The sequence below is a fragment of the Coregonus clupeaformis genome, chromosome 8 (assembly GCF_020615455.1).
Source record: "Coregonus clupeaformis isolate EN_2021a chromosome 8, ASM2061545v1, whole genome shotgun sequence".
In the NCBI taxonomy this organism is placed as follows: domain Eukaryota; kingdom Metazoa; phylum Chordata; class Actinopteri; order Salmoniformes; family Salmonidae; genus Coregonus; species Coregonus clupeaformis.
The window spans coordinates 54,905,248-54,924,858 of NC_059199.1; the positions used below are offsets into that span (position 1 = coordinate 54,905,248).

The window sequence follows — 19,611 nt, forward strand, 5'->3', positions numbered from 1 at the left end:
CTTCAAGAATCAATGGGTACATATCACTCAAGTCCACAAATGAATGTAGCAACTGCAGATTGCCCCTTTAAGTTTGCTACAACATTGAAGGAATGACTGTACTATTGACATCGACGGACAACAACATTTTCTCTGTAACTGTGTTAACGTGTGACTTTGGAGTGGCAGCCTGAGATATCTACATTTGCTTCTCCTTTCAACTTTTGCTCAAGCTGACACATAATTGCGACCTGCCAAATGTTTTTAAATCAAGTATTTGTCCAATCTTCGAGGGCCTGACTGAGTGTGTCTATATATGAGACTCACGGCAGAAGTCTGGCTTCCTCCAGGGGTGAACCATGGCCCCTGCACCCAGGCAGGCGTCAGTGTAGGCCTGTAGCTGGTCACACAGCATCTGCTGCTGGCCCACGAAGCGACACATGTCATACACACAGCTCTGGAAGAACGGAGTGGGGTCCACCAACGCAATGCACTCTCTGATTGGGGGGGGGGAGAGGGAGGGGAGGAGGGTGTGTGAGAGAGAGAGAGAGAGAGAGAGAGAGAGAGAGAGAGAGAGAGAGAGAGAGAGAGAGAGAGAGAGAGAGAGGGCGGGGTGAATGAAATGTGTGAGGAAGAGGGGGGGGTTAAGAATTAGAGAAAGAAAGAAACATTATGAAAGAAAGAAAGAGAGGGGAGGGTGAAAGAGAGAGAGAGGAAAGTAAATACAAATACACAAATCCATAAATCACTTTGTTTGTTTTGAACAAATGGAGGGAGTTAAGAGTTATGACCAGAATCGTGTCAGGGCATGAGAGCTATAGTAGGCTTGGTATGTATAAGACAATCTTAGATATTCTTAGCAGTGTGGAATGTATAGGAGTAAGATTGCCAGCCCAACATGTGTTTACCATGCTATATCTGGATTAAAGTAATGGATTATTGTAAACAGATATTACAATAGACCAGAGATCCATGTTTGTAAGAATCAGGGGTCATAGCATGTGAGTTTGGAGGTGCCCATGTACGTATGGATTAGTGTATGTTTTCATGTGTGTGTATGGTGTGTTAAACTGGGTGTTTATGTCTATATGATACATATTGTATGGATCATGCACAGTAGGGATATGTTGTTGTTTCTGTATGTCAGTGTCCATGTGACTCTGTTGCTCACCTGAAAGGTCCTTTGGTATCGGTTAATTTCCCACAGTTCACTGGTTTGGACACTTCTGCCTCCAGTGATGGATCACAGACAGGGTCTGGGTTGGTGTCGGGTTTGCATCTACGGAAACACACAATTTTAATAAACAATTTAAAATAGTAAATATAATACCAATATAGTGCACAATACAGTTATTACTACTAATATGTGCATATAGGATAAAGTACACACTCACTAAACTACTTCCTAAAGTGTGTACCTACTTTCTACTACATACATTACTGGGCAGAAATATTCCTGACTTCATCAGTCAGTATTCCCACATAATTCCCACTCACGTGGCATCCTCATCGTCCTCGGTCTGCCAGCTGTTTCCAAAGTCCTTGGAGCTGGTGACCTGGGATCCATCCGGCTTGGTGAAGTCGTTGTTAGGGTTACCATCGTAGTCACCACACAGACCACACATCTGGTCAGAGTAGGAGCTGATTGAAAGACCAAGACACACAACACAGTAGATTAGTTCAAAGGTCAAGGTACAAAGATATACAACCAGTGGATTAATAGAGATCATACTAAAAAGATCAAAATACAAGACACATAGCACAATAGATTAGATACCGATATACACAACAACCAATAGATTATTATTATTATTATTTTGATTTTTTTGGGGGGGGTAGTAGATCAGCTTTAATATTGCAGATAGATTGTAACTTCCATCCATGTAATTGTCTGCATCACTTCCAATCCCCCAATAGATTATTACCATTACGAGATTATTACCAAAAGATTACTACAGATACCAAGACACACAAACAATGGATTACTCGAGATCCTACTACAGAACTCATGGAGAGGGAATTAGAAAAAATCCTGAAGGTGTTGGTTGATTTACGAGATCTATTTACAGTGGATTGATACTGGGTTGAAACTCTAAAGGTTGAAAGATGTGGAATGTTTGGAACAGAAATGGTTCTAAATTCTGTATAAATATTGATCAATTATCTGCATGACTAGCACAACATATATAGGGTGTAATTTGAGCCTTAAGAGGAAAAGGGAAGTTGCTAGGGATCTACTTCCTGTGTCCGTAGTACACACCTGGGCACTGAGATCTGGGCATAGTGGTTTCCGTCCCAGCGCACCTTGAGGCCGAACGGTGTCTGCAGGGTGATGTACTGACCCGCTAGCGATAGAGAGATTAGTGGAGAGGGGTAGTGAGGGAGGGACACACGCTTTCCGTTCACCTGTGGAGGCAGAAAGAGAGATTAATTCAAGGAAAGTCTCCGCTGATCCAGAGAAAAATAGACAAAAAAGGAGGAAGAAGTAGTGAGAGAGAAGAGGAGGTGCAATTGAATGACAGATTTGAAGGATTACTGGTCAAATAGATGATGACGGAGGGAGAATGAGATTAAAAGATAAAAAACAGACAAAGATAGAGAGAATGAGAAAGAGAGATAAAATGTTTATTAAAAAAGGAAAGAAAGGCTTTGGGTGTATTGTCATGATGTAATTTCACTAATCCTTCAATTAAGGGATATATGGAGTGAGAAAGAGAGAGATAATTGAGTGATACCACCACATCTGTGACGTGGAATGTGAATGATAAAAACGTGTATGGGAAAGTGTTATTACATGTTAATAACTGTGTTAGTGTCGTAGGTCTATGTTAATTACTGTTTAATAGCAAATGTATTTCTTCCTTCGAGGGAGTTTTTCCTAGCCAATGTGCTTCTGCTTTGCTCTTGCGTTTTGGGGCCTAGGCCTCGTTACTTCAAAAGCACCGTGACAACTTCTGATGTAAAACGGGTTTTATAAATGTGACTGATTGATTGATGTATTAACATGTACCAGAGTCCTCCTGCTCTTCATCAGTGTGACGGTGATTCCGTCGACAGTTACATAGAGCTTCTTCAGGTACGACACTCCAGCCAGACCACGCTCCTCGTTCTTACCCTCCACGGAGAACCATGGACCTGAGAACACAGCAGAACACAGTTAGAACCCAGAGTTCGAACCCCGGAACCTAGAACACATCGTTAGAACTACAGAATCTAGAACTGATAAGACAGAGCTAGAACTACAGAACCTAGAACCCAGAGTTAGAACTACAGAACATCATCCTCATGTGTTTACCAGTGTTGTTCTTGCAGGCCCTGGCCAGGGTGTAGGTGCAGGTTCCCATGAAGCTGTAGAACTTATCATCAAATGTGTTGTAGTGGGGGTCTCCAGAGATCACACAGTCCTGAGAACCTGGTGTAAACGGAGCAGAGGGAGACATCATCAGATATAAAAGCCTGCTTCCAGATCTCTTTGTGTTGTCTTGCTAACTCATATGGTCATTGCCTGACTTACAAGACTTCAGACATCAAGACACCATTTTGAGTGTGTGTTTGTGTGCGTGTTCAGACTGTTTATGTAAAGGGACTTACCTGTAGGGTAGCAGTCCAGCTCTCCTCCCTGCACCTTACACTCGTGCATGGGAGGGCAGTCAGAGGGCTTGCAGGTGATGAAGGGAGCGTTACAGAAACACTTCAGCTTACAGTTATCCACGTACCACTCATCACCAGGCTGGAGGGAGGAGGAAGGGGGGGGGGGGATTATGATCTTCCCGAAGTGGGTTAATCCTATCGGAGCAAGTTTATTATGCTCTGGGAGTCCTGGGTTTGAGGCCTGCAAGGGGCGTTGCACTGCCGGCGTTCAGTATAATATGTTTGAAAAACCTCCAACTCAGACAATGGCATTGATGACTCAGACACACACTCTTACCTCGTAGTACTCTCCGTTAGTCTGGTTGCAGCCGCAGGAGCTCTCTTTGACACACTTCCCGGCGCTGAGGATGTACCCAGGGTCGCACACACACCCCTCTGAACAGGGTCCGTCACACCCCGTGGGGGACTTGGCGAAACAGGTGGGCTGGCATGGGGCGGCACATGGTATGTAGTGACTGTTGGGGGGGCATTTCAGAGCTGAGAGAAGGAGGGAGAAGACATTAGGAGATCGGTCTTCTTTAAAACATGACTTTCTCTCTGTAATTACTTTGTTGATTATACGGAACAGAACTGTTGGAGTGTATTGTTTGGTCTTTGGTGTGTTAATATCAACAGTGTCTTTGGTGAGTGAATGAATCATTATTATTATCATATTGATCACTACAATTTTCATCTTCATCATAAATATCCTCCTCTTCTTCCTCGTTATCATTGTGTAGGGTTGGGGTCCATTCCATTTCAATTTCAGTCAATTCAGGAAGTTCACTCAAATTCTAATTCCAAATCTCTTCAATGTTTTCAGTGAGGAACATCCGGAATTGAAATTTGCTTTACTTTCTAAATTGACTGGAATTGAAATGGAATTGACTCCAACCCTGATCTCTACTCACGGCAGAAGGTGCTGTTCCTCCATGGTCCAATGGTGACTCCTCGGTCCTGACACTCATTTACATACGACTCAATGGCTTCACACAGGATGGGCTTGGCACCGTCCAGCTCACACAGGTCAAACAGACAGTCCTTGAAGACGCTCTGAGACACACACAAAAACATACACACATTTCAGACAAAGTTCAAGGACTTTAGTTAGAGTACTGTAGTCTTGCGTTGTCACACTTATGTTTCTTCGTTTTCCACATAGCTAGATATCCCTGAATTACATATTGTATCTTTATCTAGAGCGCAGATTCATAATGATACAATAAGGTAATTACTCACATTGGGGTTGACCTTGGGATGACAGACAGCAAAAGGTCCGTTCTTGTCCAGTAGCATGCCGCAGTATCCTGAGCTCTCGTACCTGTCCTGCTCATCATCAGTACAACCAGGTATGGTGGTGTTGGGCTGCTTGTTACAACTTGAGGGAGAGACAGAGTGAATCAGTCGTGTGTGTGTGTGTGTCTGCCTTTGTGCTTGTGTGTATGTCTTTGTGTGTGTGAGAGCCTGCGTGCGCATGTGTAACTGGTGTCATGACTCACTTAGGATCGGTGACCCAGCTGTGTCCAAAGTCATTGGGGTTGGTGGTCAGAGAACCATCAGGTTTCTTGAAGTCATTGTTGGAGTTCCCATTGTAGTCTCCACACAGTCCACACAGCTTGTCCTTATAGCTGAATACAGAAGAGCAAACAAGTTTATGAGTTAATCATTTTCTCAAGCATTTTCAATCACAACAGAATTATATCATAAATATATTACAATGTGAGAGGCTTCTATTCGTTTTGGTATTTTTTTGTGTGGTATTTTTATAGTTATTTTTAGGGCATATCATGTTGGGGTCACCAAAACTGTAGGAGGGAAACCTATCTACATAAACCCCCTTTTGAGCTCTGTGCGTCTGTATGGTTTCTGTGGTGTGTGAAGCAGTTTTGACTCACTCGTTGATGACTTTGATATCCATGTAGTGGTTTCCGTCGTATCGTACAGTCACACCAAAGTCCATGGCAACGGTGTAGTGTTTACCAGACATCTGCACAGACACTCCTGTAGCTGGGGTCAGAGGGATGTTCACATTGATACCATTCAACTACATGGAGAAGAGGAGGAGAACACAGATATGGGTTAGTGATGGGCCTTCCTTTTCTGATAATTTATATGCTGTTCTGTGTCTGTATTTTTGATGTATTGAATGCTGCACAGGAATTGCCTTCCGGTGACAAATATTTATTGAATTGAAAGACAAACGTTTCTTTACTGTGTATGTTACTTTATATTGAAGGCTAAAGGCATGGGTAAAAAATATGTACTTTTGATCCTGTGTAGTCACTTTATATTGAACATACACCAATCATTGGTGTTAATTAGTCTGTACATATGCAGGGATTTGTATTTTATCAGTAATTTTTTCCATTGCTATAATATGTATAAAAAGTTTCAAATGTCATCCTTCCGTCCCATCATACCCCTCATCTCCCTCTCTCTTTCTCTGCCCCTCCATCTCTCCATCCCTGTCTCTCTCACCTGCACGGTGCCTCCCTTGAGCATGGAGATCTTCACCCCGCGCACGTACACGTGCACAGCCTTCAGGTAGGAGATGGTTAGCAGGTTATAGCGGTTCTCGTTGTCGGTGTGCACCTCGTAGTAAGGCACCGACGTGTCGTTACAAGGTTTAGACATCAGGTAGCTGCAGTTCCCCATGAAGTTGTAGTATTTCTTGTCGAAAGTGGTGTAGTGAGGGTCACCAGACGCTATACAGGTAGAAGTGCCTGGAGGGAACAATTAATTAATTAATTAATCAAGTAATCAATCTAAAACTGGTGGATAAGATTGGTAATATCATACTATTGATTGATAGAGGTGCCTGTAGGGGAACAGTGATATAAAGTTGTAAGAGGAATTAGTAATTGGCCGGTGGACAGTTCGGTTGTGTTTACACAGGCAGCCCAATTCTGATATTTTGCCACTAATTGGTCTTTTGACCAATCAGATCAGATCCTTTTCCCAAAACTGGGCAAAAGATCAGAATAGGGCTGCCTTTGTAAACGCAGCCTTAGAATACAGACTCAATGTCAGTAGGCAGGTTTCCATTGAGCTAGGTTTTTTCGACAAAAGCAATGTCACAAAAAAATATTTGTGACGTGTAATGTAAACAGCAGTAGTAGGCATTTTCTAAAGATCTAATAAATGTTTATCCGTTCGATAGGGGTGGATTTTTCTTTTGTCTAACTTTCTTTATTGCGACAAATGGTGATGGAAACTGTGTTTTTAGAATAAATTGCTGAATCATTGTTAAGGTAGGCCTACAGGGGGCCTGTGATGTCATCATGTAACTATAAAGCTCCACTCCACATTTAATTCTAAATGCCTACTGCTTGCAAAATCCATTTACTCAACTATAAAAAATGATGTTTCTTTGCAGGACAAGGATTGTCTTGACTTTCAAGAATGCCTGAATTGCTTCACATTGCAATTTGAAGTTTCACCATGAAAGTGTTTCAGATCTAGGCCTACCTGAGTGCAAGTTACAGTGGTGATAAGTAGGCAAATATTAGTAAATTCTTGCATTCTATTCATGCTGGCTTTTGAAAGATAGGTGGGCAGGGCATTTAGGCTATCGCCACTTTATTAATGCGCAATTTGCCTAATAGGATAACGGTAACACTTCAACCACATCATTTTTGTCGACATTCTAGGTTTTTGCAAAAAAGTGTTTTTAGACAGTTCACTGGAAATACACCGTGGCAGGCAATTGTCGAATCTAAGTTCTATGCAAACGTTCTAAATGTCGACAAAAAAAAAATCTATGGACACGTTAATGGAAACATAGCTAGTGTTCAAATGTCTTCCTTGATGCATTGGGTTAGAATTTTCAACCGGTATTGCCTGATATAATGGAAATAGGGTTTGTACTTAGCCCTATATAATACATACATCATATATGCTCTTTGTTGCATAGCTAGGATTTAAACTAGGCACAATACCCAAGGGTTTCCCAAGGACTATCCTTATCACTATTATTGATTCTAAGAACATTTCAAGGAACATTCTACAAGTTGTGATAACTCATCTAAACCGCACCTTTAGGATAGCATGCTCCGTTGCGACACTCCTCCGTGGGAGAGCAGGCGTTGTCCACACAGTCCAGGGTGTAGTTACCAGCACAACGACACAGCTTGGAGCAGCCGTCACCAAAGATGATCTCTCCTGGCTACAACAACAGAGACAGGGAAAGACATGTTGTTTGACAATAAACATTGTTTATTTGTGAATTGTTTTGTGTTCCTTGCATTGTTGATCCTTTTTAATGTACAGTGCCAGTCAAAAATTGTAGAATAATAGTGAAGACATCAAAACTATGAAATAACACATATGGAATCATGTAGTAACCAAAAAAGTGTTCAACAAATCAAAATATATTTTGGTTACTACATGATTCCATATGTGTTATTTCATAGTTTTGATGTCTTCATTATTATTCTACTATGTAAAAAATTACAAAAATAAAGAAAAACCCTTCAATGAGTAGGTGTGTCCAAACTTTTGACTGGTAGTGTATATTTGTGATGTGCTGACTTGAGCAACATCAATTTCCATGTCAGTGGACATTCTGGACAATACAAGTATTGTATTGCATTGTTTCAAATATCGCATTGCATATCGCATCGTATACTGTATAGTAAATAATATCGTATATCACAGTGTTTCCCAAATTGGACGTCATGGACCACATATTGACTATTACAGATCGTCTCATACCTCATAGTAGTTGTTATCCCCATCAAGACAATCAAATCATATTTATATCGTATATACTACTGTGTCGTGTTAAATCATATCGAACATCTTTAACCACAGACTAAAAATCCCAGATCGTCTCATACCTCATAGTAGTCACCTCCCTCCAGACAACCACACTTTTCGATGGGGACGCAGCGACTGCCTTTGAACACAAAGCCTGGCTTACAGAAACACGCGCTGATACAGGAGCCAGTGCAGTTAGTAGAGGGTTCCTTACAGCTGGGGATGCATGCTGGGCCACACTCTATGTACTCAGCATTGGGAGGGCACTTCACTATGTGGAGAAGAGAGGGAGAGGAGGATGGGGGGGGCAAAGGAGAGAGGAAGAGGAAAAGGAGGGGTAGTGGAATGGAGAGAGAGGAAGAAGAGGGAGAGTGTGGTGGGATGGAAGGCAGACAAGTGGTTAACATTAGGACAGTATTAATCGATTTGTGCGAATACAGAAAGTGGTATCTGATTCTGATTGTGAGAATGAAATCATCTGATTGGCTGTTAATCTCACCTGGTGGTTTGGTGGTTGTAGGTTTTGGTGTTGATGGCCCAGGTGTAGTTGGTCCTGGAGTTGAAGGTTTTGGTGTTGATGGCCCAGGCGTAGTCGGTCCTGGAGTTGAAGGTTTTGGTGTTGATGGCCCAGGAGTTGAGGGTTTTGGTGTTGATGGCCCAGGTGTAGTTGGTCCAGGAGTTGAAGGTTTTGGTGTTGATGGCCCAGGTGTTGATGGTCCTGGAGTTGAAGGTTTTGGTGTTGATGGCCCAGGTGTAGTTGGTCCAGGAGTTGAAGGTTTTGGTGTTGATGGCCCAGGAGTTGAGGGTTTTGGTGTTGATGGCCCAGGTGTAGTTGGTCCAGGAGTTGAAGGTTTTGGTGTTGATGGCCCAGGTGTAGTTGGTCCAGGAGTTGAAGGTTTTGGTGTTGATGGCCCAGGAGTTGAGGGTTTTGGTGTTGATGGCCCAGGAGTAGTTGGTCCAGGAGTTGAAGGTTTTGGTGTAGTTGGCCCAGGAGTTGAGGGTTTTGGTGTTGATGGCCCAGGTGTAGTTGGTCCTGGAGTTGAGGGTTTTGGTGTAGTTGGTCCTGGAGTTGAGGGTTTTGGTGTAGTTGGTCCTGGAGTTGAGGGTTTTGGTGTAGTTGGGCCGGGAGTTGGTGGAGCTGAAATAACCAAGGAAAACATATGAGATACAAAAGGATAATTTTAGAAGACCAAATAAACTCCTGAGGCTAGCAGTTTTCAAAGATCATAAGACATCAATAGATTATATACTGTATTATCTCTGATCATAGATTATTCCTTACCTGTGCAGGCTGTGATGCATACAGCGTCTATAGCGATGTCTGTCTCAGGGGTCTCACCGTAAACGCCAACAATCACAAACTGATACACAAATACAAGGGATATATTTACCACAACCGTAACCGTAGGCTGTGACCGAAACACTCTTCATCACACGAACATTCAAAGAAAAGGAAAAAAGTTAAGGTTCATTCAAATAGCTCTTTACTCTTCACAATATACAATCACATGTGTGCTTCTAGGAGGAAGGGTTGAAAACCAGATTCAAGGTTGATATCAAAGTGCCTTTAAAAGCAAAGCCTTTTTGGTCTCTCCCCCCAGTTCTAATGTTATTTTGGGATCCCAGGAAGACTAGCGGTCTCCAAGGCGCCATTTTATGGTGATCCAAATAAAGAATAAAGCCCTACTTGGTTTACCTGCATGTTAGCTGAGCCGAGGTAGCGTATCTCTGCAGGCTTCCAGCTCTGGCCCTGGTTCCCTGTCAAGGAGAAGATGGGGGCTCCAAGGTTTCCTCCTGGGCGTGAGAGGTGATGTGAAGAGGGGGTCAGAGTTTATGGAGAAAGGTAGAGCGAGAGGAAGATAATTAAAAATGGAGTGGTGATCAGTGGAGGCTGCTGAGGGGAGGACGGCTCATAATAATGGCTGGAACGGAGCCAATGGAATGGCATCAAACACATGGAAACCATGTGTTTGATGTATTTTATACTATTCCACTGAATCCGCTCCAGCCATTACCACGAGCCTGTTCTCCCCAATTAAGGTACCACCAACCTCCTGTGGTAGTGATACTCTATCTTAGCATTGTCTAGACACTAGACTATAGAGGGCTTGCAGTTGACGTATGACGCCTCTTGGCGGCCATGTTGGAAGACCACCGCATTAATTCTTCTGACAACAACAGCTGAGTGGCTACCCCAAACGGCATGATAACAGTGCCTAAAACTAAAACGAATCGTTTTTAGGTTGAGAACATATAGCTGAACAATATGTAAACAATGTGTGAGTTAAGCTATTCTCTGCTTCAGATGCACAATGTCAAGGGGGGTGCATTGCAAATGCCCATAAGGCTAATGCCATCATACTGTAGGCCAGTGGTTCCCAACTCCGGTCCTTGAGTACCCCAAACAGTACAGTTTATTGTAGCCCCAGACAAACACACCTGATTCAACTTGTCAACTAATCACCAGGTCCTCTGAGTTGAATCAGCTCTGTTTGTCCATGGCTACAACATAAATGTGTGCTGATGGGGGTACTTCTGCACTGGAGTTGGGAACCGCTGCTGTAGGCCTATGTCTGTATTGGCATTGCATGCCATTTTCAGCTGCAAAATGGGTTCGCATGGCTGATATCCTGAAAAAATTGTGACAATCAAATAAACCTAATTGGAGAGCTTATGACTGAACAAAAAGGTCATGTTCATTTGAGAATACAACACAAACAGACAAATTAGAGACAGATTCCCTTCCCCTCTATATTGCAGGATTGTGATCTGTGATTAATCGACATCGACACTAGTTCATCTTGAATAATAGTTAAGTTAACAATGAAAACAAGTTTAAACTTAACTTCAAAGAATCAACACTATTTCAAATTATTTCAAAGTGTACAAGTAAGCTAACTCATCTGTAAAGGTTAGACATTTTAGTAACAAGTAGGCTATTATTACTAAAGCATAATTTCAGGTGAACAAAAAAAAGTTCATACCTGAGATTGCCAACCTCACTCCAATGATCCCTGATCTACGGGGGTAGCAGACTTCTGTTCCAGCCCAGCAATAGCACACTTGATTATTAACTAATTAGGTTTGATACATTGAATCAGGTGTGTTAGTGCTGGGCTGGAACAGAAGCATGCACACCCAGCAGGGTTGGCCTGCTCCAGCTGTAATAGGTTTATACATTGTGTGTGACTTTTAATGTGCTAACATAGGTACACATATAATCCATGGTAAACACGGATATACCCAATAAATTACTGGGAGGTTATACATATGGAGTGTGCGACTCTCTTTGTTTTGAACCTTATTCTAGCTTGGGGATTTGAACCAGCGACATTTGGGTTACTGGCCCAACGCTCTTAACCGTTAGGCTACCTGCCGCCCGACTTCAGTCTTCCAACATGGCGCCTGGTGCGGTTGCTAGGTGATTTGTGACGCGACTGCAAGCCCTCTATTATCTTGCCTTCAGTAGGCTTGTTGGGTCTTACCTGAGGTCACAGCGTGCACTTGGAGCTTCATTGTGGTGGCAGTTCCCCACATGTAGTAATGGAAGGTGAGGTCCAGACAGCCAGAGGAGCCGGTGGAGGTGAAGGGACTCCACAGCTCTACTTTCTCTCCAGGGACAGCATATGATGAGTCCATCAGCAGATAGCTGCCGACTATGGGAATAGAAGGACAGAATTAGACACAGAAAGCTAATAGTGCTAACATGATTTGAGCATTTTCACTGTCATATCGACCCAAACTGTACTGGGCTGGCTCATATATTTTCTTTTCATAGGGTCTTTTCCAGTACCATTCCAGCAACTATGGTGGATGTGTAACCAGGCCAGTCCAGTAGCCTACAGCACGTCTATGTTCTGCTCGGCTCAGTAGTGTGAAAATGATATAATACTGATACTCACAGCCTGGTTTGGAGAAATCATCATCAGGACCAGTCCCAGGGGTCTCAGTCCCTCCACTGAATTGCTCCCAGCCGAAGAGTTCAGGATTTGTAGGTAATTTGGCATCCCAGCTACACAGCTCATCAAAGGTGTCGAAGTCGCAACCAGTAAGACAGGCTGTGGAAATACATGGGATTGATCAAAACAGAAGTATAGACAAACAGAGAGAGAGAGGTATAAAGGTAAAGGGAGAAAGGGAGAAAGAAGGGAGACAGAGTAAAGAGGTATGTACCAGGACAAGCTCCCTCACTGATGACAATATTATCCAGGGCTGAGTCACATGAATCGCTGAACCCTCGCTGTGCCTCAAACACGATCTGTAAACAGAGTTAATAGGATAATGTACAGTTAATATGAAGAATACAAACATGGACACTTGTGACCTGACTAATCTGAACTTTAGGTGAAACTTGTTAAAACTTGACACATAAACATTAGTGTCTAGGCAACCACTTTCCCTAAACCTTATAAAACATATATATATACTGTTGCAGTTTTTGAACTATGCTCTTGGTCCATAAAGCCAGGGGAGATCAATCAATCCCAGATAAAGTATTTAAAATGATTTTATAATAGTATTTGAACCCAGGTCTGAACCCAGATCTAAACCAGCGACACCCACACCCACACAGACACACACACACTCACGTTTAGGCTCTGTCCTGCTGGTTTGGCCACAGTAATGGAAGCTCCAAGCCAGGAGGGGCTCTGGATCCCTGTCTTCTCCCAGACTTTATCCTCTGAGCTGGGCCGCTTGGCCAGCACGCGCAGGTGGTTCTGGTTGTCTGAACCGTACATGTAGTAGTGGAACTGGACACAGATCTGGGTTGAGGTGGAGGAGAGAGCTGGGCTGAGGAGACGAGCCTTCTGCCCATTGGCCACGTTGTCACACTCATGGTAGATGTAGAAACCATCTGAAAGAGAAAAGGAGAGAGAGAGGGAAAAGAGAGAAAGAGAGAGACAGAGAAATAGAGAGAAACAGAGAGAGAAAGGGTGATGGAGGATAGGGGTTTGGAGATGATGGAGAAGCATTGAACTACACTGTGTCTGAAAAGGCACCTTATTCCCTATATAGTCTACTATTTCTGACCAGAGCCAAGTGGTGCCATTTTGGACAAAGCCTCTTGTGTCTTCTCAGGACACACTTGTCTCGATAGTGACAACAAAGACAACAGAAACTGACTGGCATCCAGGCTACCATGACTCGTAGCATGACTCGTGGAACGTGGCATTCTATTTGATCTTGGACGGGCAATATGAGATATGACCACAGGTAGGTAGATCATCTCAAAGGAGCTCATTGTCTTTCCATTACATGGATAGAAGAGGGAACCAATCATTGAATGGTCTAATATTTCAGGTGGGCGTTTTAAGGTGAAACACTACTCACTTCCATCAGGGTAGTCCCCGGGGGGTCCTGTTCCAGGTGTAGGGGTGGCGCCTTTATGTCTTGTCCAATCACTGTTATCCATGCTGTCCTGCTGGAATTGACAGAGCGGCGTACTTTCCTGGTTAAAGTCACAGGAGGTCAGGATGGCTGTGAAAGAGAGAGATGGAGGGAGGGATGAAGTGAGAGGGGTGGGAAAGAGGGAGAGTGAGATAAGGATGAAGAGAGGGGTGGGAAAGAGGGAGAGTGAGCAAGGCTCTGAAAGTTCTACTGTCTATAGCACCCAAATCTCTGACATCATTGAACATTAAATAACAGCAAACACTTGATCTCAACTGACATCACTGAATGTCAGTTACTGTAAAGAATTTGTGTCCGTTTATATAACCAATAAGGCAAATATCATGGATCAGTTGGCTGATCAAAGCAAATCGTCATAGCTAAATAACATTATACCATATTGGTTGTCATGTGTTGTCCTCACTGCTACAAAGTCAAGGTGACATTGCGCAACAAGTTGGCAACAGAACACTGACTACCGTATCAACAGTAATGCATTTGGAAACCATTATGGAACACTCAGGCCCTAAACTATTCACTTCATGGCCCCCTCCTGCGTTGTCTTGTAGGAAGGGTGTGTGTGTGTGTGCGCGCATGTTTAGTGATGTGTAAGCAGGTTGTGTAGTGATAAGCGTGTTGCGTTGTATAGGGGAGGGGATGTATAGGTATAGGAAGATAAGAGTAAAAGGAGGAAAGTCCATCACGTTCCCAACTACATAATGATGACTGAGACTGTGTGCCAAATGGCACCCTTTTCCCTATATAGTACACTACTTTTGACCAGAGCCCATGGTCCACTTTATAGGGAATAGGGTGCCATTTGGGACTCAGACTGGATCACGTGGCTGGGTAATACTGACTGAGCCTCTGGTCTTGTATCTATTATGTGACCCACATGGGTGGGGTGCACATCTTTGTTCTAGCCCAACACTAAATCGCTGGACTCAACTACTCATCTAATAATCAAGCTCTTGATAGGTTGAATCAGCTGTGTTAATGTCTTGATAGGTTGAATCAGGTGTGTTAGTGGGATAGAACAACAATATGCCCCCGGGTGGGTCCCTGCTACTACTGTCACCTCATTAGTTAGGCAGAATGTGTGCAAGATTAAAACAAATTAGTATTTTTTATATGACAAACTTACCAGCATCTCTCACTGTTCTTTCATAGCTGTGTAAAAGAAACAAAAAACGAAATAAGAACAGGATATGAAAATGAAGAGGTAGGCCTAAGTGAATAGCAGTGTTGGGGAAGCTACTCTGAAAATATAGTTTACCAAGCAACCAATTACTTCACACTGGAAGAAGTTAAGCTACACTAAAGCACCTTTAAGAAAAATGTAGCTTACTTAACTGAAGTTAATTAGAAAAAGTAATTCACTACATCCAATCTATCATATCTAAATCTGAAATGTCATAGACTACAAATTGCAAGAACAAATCACTCTGAAGTCAGAATGTGTAATTTATCCTATTAAACACAAAACGTGAGAATTAGGCACACACAAGTGTTTAAAGTGAAAATGAGGCAGGTCTGATGCAGAAAAATAAAGGAAATTCTTGCCTACTTCACCCATATTTTACCCTGCCAACAATAATGAGTCGTTAGGACGTCCCTGGGACATCACAAAATGGTCGCCTAAAGTCGTCAGGACATTGTGTCATGGTCCCCTGGAGATTTTGTCTAGTTCCCGGTTGCTACTGGGGAGGATCCCGAGGACGTTTTTAGGATGTTCTTGAGATGTTGTGTCATGGTCTCCTGGGGTTGTTGTCTAGTTCCCAGTTTGTCCCGGGGACGTCACCTGATGGTCGCAAAGAAATGTTCCCCCCCCCAAAAAAAAAAAAAAATCACACGCACCCTAGTTTCATTACACATCACACCTTGTTACTGTTTCCAAGCCCATCAAGGCCCTGATTGGTGAACCACTGATTCAGTCACAGCTCTTTGTCACACACAGTACTCTTAACATAGTGTTTGCAACTTACATATTTGACACACTTGATTACATTGTGTATGTTTATTCATACAGTAATTATTATTTAACATGTCCTCACCTGGGATTTGAACTCACAACGTTCCAATTGTCCTGCTATGCCACCATGTCTGTATCCAGTGACTAATTTCACCTGTAGGCCTATTTCTACAATTTGTACTTCAAAGTAAATCTCAACTCTTGAAAATACACTGAAGCAAAACTATTACATTTATCATAGTGATTCAGGAGTAACATTAAAACAGAATAATATGCCCTGCCAACATTAGACAACTATACTGAAAACCCAAACTGAAATTGCTGAAATAACTATATGAAATCAATGAGAGAATTGTCAGATAAGTTCAGATGGCGCTCTTTTGCAAAGTGAGTTACAGTTCATATAAGGAAATAAGTCAATTGAAATAAATTCACTAGGCCCTAATCTATGGATTTCACATGACTGGACACGCTACAGACAGAAGTTGGCAGATCGGCTGTATTGACTTAAGACGAATCCCAAGACGCTTGTGGGTGTCCGAGAGCAAACGCCACCGTGTACGTGAGAGTCTCATCTTTCCTTAAGAGGGGTCATAATAGTTTGTAGGCCAAACCATTCGGACGCTACAAATGATTTAGTGAGAAGACCGATTTTCGGGATGTCTCATGGTCTTACAAACACCGCTCTAGCTTTGCCACCTTTCACTGCAGATGCGAGAGTGCGACATCGGCGGATGCATCCAATGCAAAAAACATTTTCTAGCTTAAACTGGCTAATTTTGATAGGGACTTTTGTATTATGCTAATTAGATGTACACAGGGCCGCGGAAATCGGCTCAAACTCCCATACCATTTCATTACTTTAGTTATAATGGTTTGGGACACCTGGGACCATCACAAGACAAAAACCTTCAGGGGACCATGACACAACTTCCCAAGAAAATTCTAAAAACATCCTCGGGGACATCACCAGGAACTAGACAAAACCTCCAGGGGACTAACGTCCCAAGAACATCCTAAAAATGTCCTTGGGACAAACCGGGAACTAGACAAACCTCCAGGGGACCATGACACAGCGTCCCAATAATGTCCTAAAAATGTCCACGGGACAAACTGGGAACTAGACAAAACCTCCAGGGGACTATGACACAACGTCCTAAGGGAACTATAAAAAGGTCTCCCAAAGAACGTTCCCTTGGGACCATCATGCGATGTCCTAAGGACTAGTAAAATGAACGTCCGGAGAACGTCCTACAAAGGTCATAACATGGTCCTCAGCGACGTCCTGGGAACGTACAGGGAACTAGACAAAGGTCCCCCAGTGAAAGTACCCTTGGGACCATCACGCAACGTTCTCGTTCTCAGAAGGTCAGAGGGATAAATAAAAAAGTAGTGTGTAGTTACAGTAGTTAGCTGCACCACTAGATGGCAAAAAAAGTAATTCACTACTGAAAACACTACCAAGATTTGAATTTAGTTGAACTACCACCAAGCTACAGCAAAATGTAATTAAATTACTAGTTGAACTAAATGTAGTTCACTACTCCCCAACACTAGTGAATAGTGAGTTTCAGATGACATTTTTTACATTGACATTTTAGTCATTTAGCAGATGCTCTTATCCAGAGCGACTTACAGGTTAGTGCATTAGTGCAATGTAATCTACAGTTAGATTAATCATGAATAGAAAAGTTACTGAATATGATCTATCCTTATTCTATGTAAAGAATAAGAAATCGTAGTATCAAATATACCAGCAGAGATTATCTTCTATACTGTACAAGTAGAGTATAATTAATGAAATGCATCAATGCATTAATGCATCAAAAACAAGTGATTCCATACTGTTTTAAAATAATTCAGAATAACTTGAGAGGAAACAAGCCATTCACAGAAACTTGTGAGACACTAGTGATAAATTATTCAATCAACCAAAGTCACCGCTGTTTAAACCAGCTCCACCAGAACAGACTACAATACATTGTAGGGTACAGTCATAGCCATGTATTTAGAGAGTTGGGCCAACTTTTAGACTTCTGAATATTGTTCTAAATCTAGACATTCAGTTACATAGCATTGTTTAAATACACAGAGTGTACAAAACATTAAGAAAACCTTCCTAATATTGAGTTAATGTTTTGTACACTCAGTGTATTTCCTATGTAATGTTAATGGTGCACTAACATGGCTGTCATAGAATGTTGTAGTGTCATGTAAATGCTTCATAAACCTCAATAGCCAAAATCCCTAAATACTTGGCTCTGGGTATAGTTCTGTACCCCCAAAAGCCTTATAAGCTACACTATATGTCCCTCAATGATGTCTTCACAATAAGCATCTACAAATCATCCAACTAAATTCAAATCCTTCAAAAACATTGCTGGTAAAATGTTCCAAACACTGTAACAGTGATGCCCGCATACTTATCAGTAAAATATTGATAATGTATAATAATGCCCAAATCAATTGAATACTGAACCAATTCATTCAAATTATGCAAATAGACGTCCACAACCATAGCACTTGTTTATGGATCAATATTAAAATCTCAGTCTTTCTGTTACTCACCCTTCTTCTGTGTTAGCCACTGCGCTGTACCCCCATATCAACAGCAGTAAAACAATCGTTGTTTTAAATTTACCCATGGCTAACATTAGAGTTAGCAGGCTAACCATTTAGTTAGCAGGGAGTGAGGCCGATCTGATGGATCAGGGGACTTTTATACATCTACAGGTGGAATGGAGAAGTTTAAAAAAAGAGGGGAGGAGAGAGGTGAAGAGAGAGAAGATGGAGGTGAAGAAGGGAGTGGGGTGTATTGGAAATGCTATGACTCATATCACCTTTATACTGGTGGGTGGAAGGTGAAGAGAGAGGGAGGAGGGAGGTAAAGAGAGAGAGGGTAAGGGAGTGGGGTGCATTAGTAATCACTAGCCTACGTCTCATGCTGTGTATTATCTTGCTTTGCACATTGCAAAACCACCAACCCAATGAGTGAATGAGTTACAGTGAGTGATATGGCATGGGTGTGTTCGACCTGTGTGTTTTGTCTGAAGACAGTGTACAGTTAGAATGGGTGGGGATGCTTCTCAGTTCTATCACTGTAAAGTTCAGAGAACCATAATAACGCACTTCACCTGTAAATGACCTGGATAGATGTATAAAAATGGGCATTGCATAACCTGCATTGGATGCATAATGATGTTTGGCTGTTATAGACACGGGCACGGTGTGTGTGTGTGTGTGGTCTGAGGTTGGACCCTTCAGCCCTGGCCTTACGCTGGGATGGACACTGACAGGCAGACAAAGTATGGCGAGGGAACTATACAAATTAACATTTTGGGCCAATTTCCAGAACATGATTAAGCTTCAGCCTGGACTGGAGAATCTCCATTGAAAATGCTCTTTAGTCCACGACTAGGCTTTATCTGTGTCTGGGAAACCGCCCTATAGGCTATTGGACGTTAGGCCCAATGTTGTTTCATACAAGAATTAGATCTGTATTAAATTCAAATGAAGTGAAATTGAATAGTTGAATAAAAATGGTCCACATCTGCACTGTCAACTGCTGCTGACAACTACTTTCTTGCTGGCATACAATTATTTGGGGAACATTCAGATTTCCCACTTAGTGCTTTCCACCACGTAACATGAATAAAACAATTACAAACAAATCAATCTTGGAAACATCTTATCCGTTGGCAGTAATACGTTTTCAGAAGGACTGCCAGAAAGGCTAGAGAGGTCCATCCACACTTGGACACGTTCCCAAGCATTAGTTTTGGAAATGCCGTTTGGAGTTTGGACTGGGAATCACTGCAGAGCAGCCCACCCGGAGCGCTGATAAGAGGTTTTATAGGAGGTCGTAAAGAGGTGCTGGCCCATGA

General features: G+C 42.4%; 1 protein-coding gene across 1 annotated transcript in view; it reads right to left on the reverse strand.

Moving 5' to 3' along the window:
• The window catches only part of zanl (zonadhesin, like), a 42,975-nt gene extending 24,581 nt beyond the window's left edge, over positions 1-18,394 (reverse strand). Inside the window, exons 1-25 of the mRNA XM_045222281.1 lie at positions 18,296-18,394; positions 14,900-14,925; positions 13,699-13,845; positions 12,957-13,222; positions 12,541-12,625; positions 12,270-12,425; positions 11,853-12,023; positions 10,064-10,161; positions 9,650-9,728; positions 8,867-9,505; positions 8,448-8,638; positions 7,645-7,774; positions 6,088-6,332; positions 5,505-5,653; positions 5,109-5,237; positions 4,849-4,987; positions 4,521-4,662; positions 3,908-4,107; positions 3,571-3,709; positions 3,275-3,391; positions 2,990-3,114; positions 2,240-2,385; positions 1,477-1,620; positions 1,151-1,258; positions 307-476 (exon numbers count right to left, since the gene is read on the reverse strand). Coding sequence (XP_045078216.1) covers positions 307-476; positions 1,151-1,258; positions 1,477-1,620; positions 2,240-2,385; positions 2,990-3,114; positions 3,275-3,391; positions 3,571-3,709; positions 3,908-4,107; positions 4,521-4,662; positions 4,849-4,987; positions 5,109-5,237; positions 5,505-5,653; positions 6,088-6,332; positions 7,645-7,774; positions 8,448-8,638; positions 8,867-9,505; positions 9,650-9,728; positions 10,064-10,161; positions 11,853-12,023; positions 12,270-12,425; positions 12,541-12,625; positions 12,957-13,222; positions 13,699-13,845; positions 14,900-14,925; positions 18,296-18,381 — 4,027 coding nt within the window. The 5' untranslated portion in view covers positions 18,382-18,394. The remainder of the gene's footprint in view (positions 1-306; positions 477-1,150; positions 1,259-1,476; positions 1,621-2,239; positions 2,386-2,989; positions 3,115-3,274; positions 3,392-3,570; positions 3,710-3,907; positions 4,108-4,520; positions 4,663-4,848; positions 4,988-5,108; positions 5,238-5,504; positions 5,654-6,087; positions 6,333-7,644; positions 7,775-8,447; positions 8,639-8,866; positions 9,506-9,649; positions 9,729-10,063; positions 10,162-11,852; positions 12,024-12,269; positions 12,426-12,540; positions 12,626-12,956; positions 13,223-13,698; positions 13,846-14,899; positions 14,926-18,295) is intronic.
• Between the last annotated feature and the right edge of the window lie 1,217 nt (positions 18,395-19,611).